A 10,278-nucleotide genomic window follows, 5' to 3' on the forward strand; every position below is an offset into this window, starting at 1 on the left:
TCAAAAATAGTAACAATGGAAGTCTTGTACCCACAATCAAAGCTCTGCACCCTTTGTATATGTATCAATTTAACATCAGGCATGTGTAAAAAATGGCAATGCTTCACTCACAAACTCTCAACTGTCACCTTGATTTTTTTATGCCATAATGGCATATGCCTCCTTACATATGCCATTATATCTCTTATATGTAATCTGTCAGGCAGAGTTCCCAATTGGCATCTGTACAAGGACAGTTACATGCCTTGTGTCATGTACCAAGTCAGACTACCTATCCACTTGCTTTCTGCTGCAGAGGAAAAGGCTTTGTTCCTTGAAAAGACTGCAGGTGAAAATGAGCAAGACGACATATACCTGTGTCTTAAAAGAGAGGAGGAGTCTAGTCAGCCTCTGACAAAAATATACCATACAATTACTTTTTATTTTGACATTATGTGTGTTTAAGTCCTTTATGTTTTTTCTGATATTATCGTTTTCTGTAAGCTCAGTCCTTGCACATTTTATATGCATTTTTTTGTAGTGAAGTTTGATTCTATTCATCCTTTGTGAGATTGGTCCACCTGCCCATAAGCACAAGAGGAGGACAGACCAATTTGCTTAGTCAAACACATCAGTGCTACAGAGCCAGAAGGTGGTGCTATAAAATTTATTTTCTTTTTATCACTTATTTCCCTTTCATTTGCCAGTACGGAATTCAGAATTATAAAGCTTTCTTTTCTCACATAATGGAATTAGAGAGGAGGATGCTACATAAAAGCACCCCCTGGAAAACAGTAGTAACTGCCAAGCCCCACATCAAGAAGAGATAGTTCCAGAGAATTTTTGATGAATGTAAGATTTCTAACTTTACACTTTTTTCACTGAATTTTAGGCAGATTAATGTGAGGAACCCAAGATGTACATTAACTTACAAGCTGAGATATAAAAAAGAATGACACCCATCATAGAGCTCTTTTAGATATAACACTTGTGACTACAGCAGGCTCCAAAACATCTTGGATTTTTGGGCTACTGATTGGTCTGGATTAAGGCACACTAAACCTGGCCTCATATCAATAAGGTGGATCAATCTTTAGTTACAAAACCCATTTTATATTGACAAGGTATTGTGAAAGGAGAAAAAGGAAAACATTACCTCCAGCATCCCTAGCTTATTTAAGGATATTCAGATTCAGTCTAGCCTTGTAGAAATTTGAATAAGCAACAAACTTATTAAAAAAATGGCCAATTTATCTAAGGTGCTTTAGTTTTTGGAACATAGTATTCCATAAAACTTTATGGGTTCCTTAGGCAACAGAGGTCACATATAAAATTATAGCAAATTCACCTGAACAGAATCAATTTTCTAACACGTGACATTTGCCTCTTGATCATGGATTTCATTAAACCAAGCTTCCTGTGAGTTGACTAAACTTGTGAGCTCAGCTTTTCTGGTTAGTTTATGGCTAGGTATTTCACAAATGCAGAACATCGGCTTAGGAAAGGCTAGGTCTCATCCAGGAGAGACTGACTGTTTTCTCAGCAAATGTAATGTCAGTTTGGCATGGTTTTATCTTGACACTGTATAGGCTGAACACTAAATGTTTAAAGATAAGCTTTAAACATGCTCTCAGCAAATATCTACCGGAGCATTGTTTAAAAGCTTGCCTAACAATTAGCTAACTTTGTTGATGAAACACACCCCCTTCCTGCCTTCTAGTATCTAGTTGCTTAGTAAGCAAGAACAAGAGAAAGGCATTTAAACTAATTGCACCAAGTCCTCTTGTGAAACTCAGTTCAATAGTCCAGTGTTTATTGGAGAGCAATATCCATAAGCAGCACAAGCATTACACTAGAGATTCTGGATCCTTCAGAAAAAGCAGGTGCTTATACAGGTAGTCCTCGACTTATAACAGTTTGCTTAGTGATCATTCAAAGTTACAACACTAAGAAAAGTGACTTATGACCATTTTTCACACTTATGACCATCGCAGCATCCCCATGGTCACATGATTTACATCCAGATGCTTGACAACTGACTCACATTTATGGCAGCTGCAGGGTCCCTGGGTCATGTGATCCTCTTTTATAACCTTCTGACAAGCAAAGTCAATGGGGAACCAGATTCACTTAACAACTGTGTTACTAATTTAACAACTGCAGTGATTCCCTTAACAAATGGGGCAAGACTCACTTAACAAATTTCTCACTTAGCAGCATAAAATTCCAAGCGCAGCCACAGAGCGCTTCACTTTTTGCAGTTTATCTGGTCAGAGAACCCCCCCCCCCGCGCGCGCACCCTCCGAGGCCTCTCCTCTCCTCTTTGGACGAGGGTCAGGTGCCCACTGGTTGTCCAGGAGCGCGCGCCTCCCCAAAGGGCGGGAGAGGAGCGCCTCGGAGTTTCGGCTCCCGAGCGAGGCAACGGGCGCGCAGATTAGCAGCACCTCGCCCCCCCCCCCCTCCATTTTAACCTCACACCCCGGGCTTCGTTTCTCCCGCAATGTGTCCCGCCCAAAAAATGAAACAAAAACAAAAACGGGGTTCCTTATTAATTAAACCACGTCTGACTGAACCTCAGGTAAGTGGGTCAAGTGAATCCAGCCTGGGGCGAGAACCAACACGGTTGGGAAAGCTCCGCAGAAGCGTAATGACGTGGAAGCAGCCTGCTTTTCTAACGCAGCTGTGCTTGGCGGTGGAGTTCCTCGACTCTAAGGATAGCCGCCGAGGGACCGGTATTGCCCTCCCCGCCTCCCCCGAACCTCTTCTCCCCCGACGGCCAGTTCTTCGCTGCCGCCTGTTGCCCACAAACTCCTGCCAATCCTGCCCCGCCCCTTCGCTCCTCGAAGCACCTGGGCGGCCGCGAGCGCTTGCGGTCTCACTCGCGCGACGGGCTGGCGAGCGCTCTCGTTACTGTACGAGGAATCGAATTAAACGCGTGGGGGGGGGGAAGAGAGAGAGAGAGATTTAAAAGGGAAGCGGCCACCTTACTTTTCCTTTCTTCACGAGTTTATTTACGCGGACGTTCCTTAAGCGGAGTCAGGATTTTCTTTAATTTTGCCGCCTACCATTCGCCACGAGCGAGCGCCGCTTTACGGGGAATACAAGCGATCACCCCTGTTTCCCGCGACCTCCTCTTGGGAGGGAGAGGGGTAACCTCGGACTAAAAAAAAAAGGTCCGGGGAACCGCCTAGCATCCTCACCCCACAGTTGTCTCCTCAGAAGTCACCACCTGTGGGCTTCCTCGCAGAGAACCGGATAGAGCACAATCGCACCCTAAGGGCGCAGAAGTGCTCCCAGGCGCCCTAAACGCGAAGAAGCGACTCCCGACCCGGCAAAGTAACGGGGGGGGGGGAACGACGCCTGAGCGAGGGAAGCAACCCGCCGGCTGCCGCCCATTTGCTCGTCGAGGCCGGGAAACTTGGCTCGGTTGGGAGACCCACCCGGGATCCCTCTGGTCCAGCCGCTGCGCCAACCCCTTTCCTTTTCCATACGTACCCATTTGGGCCGCCCTGGGTGGTGTTCTCGGCGGTCGTACTTGGGGCAGATGCTGAGATGGAAAGAGACGAAGGAGACAGAGACCGGTGTCTTTAAAGCCTCTGCCTTGGCTGGACTCCAAGTCCTACCCCTACCTGGCCAAGAAAGCGGGCAAGGAGGTAGGCGGCGGGCAAGGAGGAACTGGGTCTACCGCCGTCACGCCCGAGAGCGAAAAAACACTCCATCGCCCCTGGAAGAATTTGTAGGGCAGGGAGTGGGAGGAAAGGCCGGCTCTCGACCTCCGCGCTCCTTGATTTGGCACATCGTTAGTAAGCAATTGAGAAGGGGGGGGGACAATCAGCCCATCCCCCCCCCACAACCATCGTTGCCTTTATCCCTTGGTCCTCCTGTGCCTTTATATGTATCATGATTGGACAGAAATCCAACAGGTGCTGCTTCTGTCTCATTTGCTGGTCAAGAGGCACCTGTTGAATCCCAAATCATCTTGTTGGATGGGAAGAGAATTACAAGTATTTTAGGTAAACTTCTTAAATGCTATCCACGAAGGGGTGGAGTTGTAAGAACAGGAGATGAGGCAGGGAAGAAAAATAAGCCTGGAGACAGCAAACAGAGATTTAAGAAAAAATATAAAATGATTAAGAGATATGTATAAACCATTTGATAGAATAAAAGGCAGTGAAATCGAGATACTTGTTTTAGTACTTTCATTTTTTTTTTTTGGCCTGAAAGTAAGGTAAGTTAAAAAAAAAGCTGATTAAAAAATAGATTTCTTGCATTCTGCTAATGTAGAAGCTCTTTTATTATTTAATAATCCATTTTAGTGTTGTAATTGTTTTTATTGCTAATATTTGAAGAAACATAAATAACATGCATTAGCCAAAAAGTAGTAAATAGCGAAGAAAACAACATGTAGCAAATAATATCCTAGATAGTATCAAGTTTTGTTTGTTTTGATTTATATGTGTTTTGATGACATTTAATTCAAAGTAGCTGTGGACAAGAGCCAACCCAATTTGTTTCTCAATCTTGGTATTTTTGAAACACCAGTAAATGGGTCTTTCTTTGAAACACTGCATCTTTATGGTGCTTATGAGTATTCTGGCAAATAGATAAACTTTTTTTTGGTCAAGTGACCAGTAAAAAATGAATTCAATAAAACAAAGCAAAGTTAACTCCTAACATCTAAGACTGCCTGTGAACGCTCTATTTTTTTAATCTGTATGACTTTTTCTCAACCTTCTTCCCAGTTTCTTCCTCTTGCTTTCCAACAATAAAAATGGCTTGACACCATTTTAACTCTCCCATAAAAAAGCCTTTTAATTAGTGACTTATTTAGCATGTTACCAAACAAATATGTTGTTCGTCCATCGATTTAGATTAAGACCTTGACATCTTGTGGGTTATGAGCCATCAACGATGGGTTCGTAGGTGGCTAATAAGACCAATGTTAGCACGGAATGTTCTGCCACATACTGAACGAAGAAATGTAGACACTGTTAATTCAGCATTTGCAGCTCTGGCTTTGCGGAGTGCTCGCTTTTCTTGTGCCAAGATTGTCCTTCTGTGTTCATATGTCTGGCAACCCTGGTACACCAAGGTGCGCCATGTCGGTCAATCATGCGCCAGAAGTTCCCAAGAGATGGTGTTAATATCCAGGGACTTAAGAGAAGCTTTTAACGTGTCTTTGTATCGCTTCTTTTGTCCCCTGTGTAATTGCTTTCCTTGAGACAGCTCACCATAGAAGAGCTGTTTAGGGATGCGATGATCTGGCATCCTTACAACATGGCCCGCCCAGCGCATCTGGGCTTTCATCAACAGAGTGTAAATTGATGATAGACCTGCTCTGGAGAGGACATCTGTGTCTGGTATCTTATCCTGCCACCGGATCCTCAGAATTCTACAAATGCAAGTCATGTGGAAGTAGTTCAGTTGCCTAACATGCCTCCTGTACACTGTCCAGGTTTCACTAGCATACAATAGGGTAGTTAGCACTGCTGCCTGGTAAACTTTAAGCTTGGTAGCAAGACTTATTCCACGGCGGTCCCACACGTTAGTCCGCAATCTTCCAAATGCAGAACTTGCCTTGGCAATTCTACAGTTGACCTCGATGTCAATTGTCACTGCACAGGAGAGGGTACTACCAAGATACTGCTTGCAGCTTTTGTCCCTTTACTGTGATTGTAGGCTCTTGATATTGGGCTTTTGGAGCTGGCTGGTACATCACTTCAGTTTTCTTCGTGTTGATGAAGAGGCCGAAGTTGTCACAAGCGGCTGTGAATTTGTCCATGCTGGCTTGCATTTCCTGCTCTGATCCTGCATTAAGGGCACAGTCATCAGCAAAGAGATCTCGTAGCACAGTCTCCTTTACCTTGGTGACAGCCTGAAGTCTTCGCAGGTTGAACAGTTTCCCATCGGTTCTGTACCTCAGATTAACTCCCACTGAGCTGTAACATGCGCAGCGGCCACACCCCGGGCAACAGCTTCGACAGGCTGACCAAACCAGGTTGAGAGTAGCCGTTGTGTCTTCGACACTCGGTGAGCAAGGGATTTGTCTATCCCAAGCATGTGAAGACAGACTCTGGTGGAGTGAGCGGATGAGATCTATTAAAATAGAACCAACGGTCATGAAGGCAGTTTCTGCAAGTGACGTGGTATGCTGAGAGCACGGCAAGACACAAAAGACATCCTGGTCAACCACTGCACCCAGCTCATCTCCAATTGTCTCAACTTTTGTCCTGCCATTGGAATAAGATGGAATCTGGGAAGAGAGAGTGAGGCTGACTATGCGCACCTCTCCCTCACTTAAATCCAATCCACGCGCAAGTCTTGACAAACAAATATACCTTGGATGTGAAGGGGATATTGGAGAACAAGCCATTTTTAAAAATGTTCTTGTGCTTTGTAGAAATAGGAGAATTTTGTTTTACTCCTGAATTGGTGGACACTTGAATTTAGGCAATGATGTTGTTGTTTTTTCTCAGTGTTCTGAGGCCTCCAAAGGGAACAATCATAGATCACCTTCAGATTACTTTTGAAGAATTGGGAAGTGGAAATAGCGGAGTTGTGGAAGTGTCCAATAAGTCCTCTGGCACCTAAAGCAAAACATTTCTTACAACATATGGCTTAATTAGATAGTCTACATCATTAATTACAAAGTACTTAACAATAATAATAGTAAAGTTGGAAGGGACCTTGGAGGTCAAATTGTCCAACCCCCTGCTCAGGCAGGAAACCCTACACCATTTCAGACAATCTCTTCTTAAAAACTTCCAGTGTTGGAGCATTCACTGCTTCTGGAGGCAGGTTGTTCCATTGGTTAATTGTTCTATCAGGAAGTTTCTACTTAGTTCTAGGTTGCTTCTCTCCTTGGTTAGTTTCCATCCATTGCTTCTTGTCCTGCCTTCTTTTACATATGGTAAACCACAGCTATCACTTGTTCCTTAATTATGCAAAAAGTTGTACATCTCTGAAAAAAGTATTATTGTTCCTTTAAAAAATTGCTTATACTTATTATGAATTAAAAATCACTAACCAGAACCCATACACCCACAATATTATTCTGCTTTTACTTTTTGGCACCCTATTGCTAATATCAACTTAAAAGGATACTAATCCTAAATTTATATATATTTATCTACCAAATTTGTAAACTTATCTAAATCCTTATTTTCAACCTTACAATAGAGGAAGCAGATCCTTACAGAGTTGAATCCTATGTATTAAACAGGTCTGCTAATTAATGTACATTCAGCTGGAGAACATTTTATTTATTAGATTTGTATGCTGCCCATCTTACCTAGAACACCTTTTCAAAAGAATATACGCTTGTTTTAAGTGGTTGCATTCTTTTCTTCCTGTCTCCCTCCCTCAATGGAAACTGGATATAACATCAATAAGATACAATATAAACTTTGTCTCATGATTTAGCTTGAATTGCTTGTATGTTGGGCCCCAAATCTATCTCTCTGCCCCAAGCAAGAGCTAGCCCCATACAAGTGCAGATGTAAAACCATCAGAAAGTTGAAGCCAGAGCACTCAAGAAGACAAAGAGAAAATCTGCATGCCCCACCCAAACTCTAGGAGTCATTAGCCCCATCACCTGGGAAGCAGGATATGATAATAGGATTAAACCACAGATATCAAGGCCTAGAAAAACACTCAGAAATAGCCTCAAGGTTCATGCCACAGGAACAGGAAACTATTCCAAACAAGGCTAGAGGGGGTATAAAAACCTGCTGCCCATGTACTCAACTGCTCTTTCCTTTCCTCTGCTCTTTCTTGCAAGGACCATCTTTCTGCTTCTTCAATAAACTGTAACCTTCTTCCCAAAGCAGTCGCCATGTTGCTTATTTATCCCCAGCTTGGATGAACCAGGATGAAGACTTACTTCTGACAATGTGTATATATATTCATCTGACTGGAATTTTAATGTGTTAACAATAAGGGACTTCCATATTCATTCCAGAGTGAACAACTTTTTCTACAAGCAACACAGTTTAAAATAAAATGTTGAAAGAACAAAACGCCAGAAAGTACTGATGCAGCAATTTTGGGCAATAGGATTTAATGAGAGTTTGGTTCATTTTGTTATTTACAAATAGTAAAAAGTACAATATGTATTTTCTAAAAATGTCGTGTAGGCTTTTGAGTAAATTTTCAACTTTTCAAATCTCAGACAAACAAATTTATATCCTTGTGCATGCATTCCAAATTTAGATACATCAAAGAAACTGCAGCAAGTAAGGTGGATGAACCAGTTTTTTTGCTGCAGTGATTGTGGGTATTTGTTCTGTGTTGCTGCTCGGCTGCTATTTTATGTTGTTTGTATTTATAGCTTTCTGTTTTTGTTTTTAATTGTTAACTGAGGGGGTCCTTGATGCTCTCTGAGATTGGTTGTTTTCTTGCAAACATTTCATTACTCAAACTACATAACGTCATCAGTGCCCTAACCCTAACCCTAAGATAAGGAGTGGGGTTTGCTCTCAGTTTATATTCTAGTGGCTTCCCCTGTTGGTGTTAGTGAGGATGGTCTTAGAGGTTCTTTGGTAGGGCTGTTCATTGTTGGCTTGTTTGGCAGTTCCTTGATTGGAGTATTGTTTACTTGATTGTTGGTCTGATGTTAATCCTGGAGTTAAACTATGCTCATCTAGGTGCTGCTTGCTGGTGGGGGGTGCTTTGGATATTTTGTTCCTTTTTTGGGGGGGGCTGGTATATTGTCTCTTTTGCATAGTATGTAGATATTGTTTATGTCTATATGTCCATTGATGGCTAATTTGTCAGTGTGCCAGGCTTCTAGAAATCCTGTCGTGTATTTGTACTTGGCTTGGTCTAGGATGGTCACAGTTTCCCAATTGAAACTATGGTTAAGTCCTTCCATATGTTGTGAAATTAAAGAGTTTTCATCATGTCTTTTGACCGCTAGTTAGTGTTCTTGGATGCTAGTTGGATAGTCTTCTGCCTGTTTGTCCAGCATAGTGGCTGTTGCAGTCATTAAACTGTATGTTGTAGATGCTGCCTGGGTCTGCTAGGTCTTTTGGTTTACTTGGGATGTTTTGAAGAGTTGTAGTTGGCTTGTGTGCTATGCTAATTCTGTGTGACTGTAGTAGTCTATTGGTAGTTTATGAGATATTCTTGATGTATGACAGTGTTATTCTTTTTAGGGCTTGTGTTGGTTGGGCTGTATTGGGCTGAATGGCCAGGCACTTTTTGAAAAAGTTGCATGGATATCAATTTTCTTGGAATATGTTATATAGATGCTCTGTTTCCTTTGCCTGCTGTTCAGGGTTGCAGTGAGTTTGTGCTTATCTTAAATAAAGTTCTTTCATGGCTTCTCTTGTGGGAGGTTACGTTGTTACTCTGATAGTGGAGCATTTGGCTGGCGTGGGTGATTTTTCTTCTGTTTCTAGTTTGCCATTGTGGTCTCTGCTGATCAAGAAGTCCAGGAGGGGTAGAAAGTTGTTGTTTTCTTCTCTGGTAAACTGGATTTCTTTGACGATGATGTTGATGGTTCTCTGGGTGTTCTCTGATTGGTCCTTTTTATTATGGTGAAGGTGTTGTCTACATATCCGATGCATATTTTGGGTTGTATTTGTGGCAGTGCTAAAAACATGTGCACAAACCTTTCATAAATATATTAATTGCTAAGAACTATATTGTAAGAATTTATCATCTTATGACTGCAAATTCAGTGTTCTTGACGTACAAGAGAATGCATTGTTCATTTTTAAAAAAATGAAAAATGGGTTAATAAGTTGTCCTAAAAGATAACTATGGCTGAAAATATTTAATACATTGTGCTTGTAATACATTTCAGCATATAATATGAAACTTATGTTGGAATGCATTTGTTTTTTGCCAAACATTTTTCATTCAAGCCAAAAAAATCTTTTTGGTGTCATCCATCCACTGAATATTTTTCCAAAAGGCTTCCAAATGGTCTTTTATATTACCACTTCAAAGTAGCCCAGAAAAAACACACCAACCACAAAAATTATCACTACCTTTATTGAGATTATAGTAACAGAATCTTCAACTATAAAAGTACCTCTCCCCTCGCCTCAAAAGAACCAAAGAAGGTCAATTTTGAGATGTTTTCTCCACCCTCAGCCCCTCCTTTGGGCTCAAATTTTATCAGACTATTATCCATGCTGCGACTTTTTCTCCTGCCTCCTTCAAAATGTAGAAGGCAGCAATGTTCATTTTGGAAATTAATGATTTCTCTTTGCAACTCTGCCATGCTGTTGTTCAAGGCTCTCCTGCTGGGAATCTCATTAACACCAACAAGTGCACCTTTAACTTTTGTAG

At 42.0% G+C, this 10,278-nt stretch overlaps 1 protein-coding gene across 1 annotated transcript in view; it reads right to left on the bottom strand.

Moving 5' to 3' along the window:
• SLC15A1 (solute carrier family 15 member 1) overlaps positions 1-3,606 on the bottom strand; it is a 38,892-nt gene extending 35,286 nt beyond the window's left edge. The window contains exon 1 of the mRNA XM_039335742.1: positions 3,475-3,606. Within this exon, the coding sequence (XP_039191676.1) occupies positions 3,475-3,478 (4 nt within the window). The 5' untranslated portion in view covers positions 3,479-3,606. The remainder of the gene's footprint in view (positions 1-3,474) is intronic.
• Positions 3,607-10,278: the final 6,672 nt, after the last annotated feature.

This window comes from Crotalus tigris, unplaced genomic scaffold (genome assembly GCF_016545835.1).
Source record: "Crotalus tigris isolate CLP2741 ecotype Arizona unplaced genomic scaffold, ASM1654583v1 scf7180000017658.5313226, whole genome shotgun sequence".
NCBI classification, from domain to species: domain Eukaryota; kingdom Metazoa; phylum Chordata; class Lepidosauria; order Squamata; family Viperidae; genus Crotalus; species Crotalus tigris.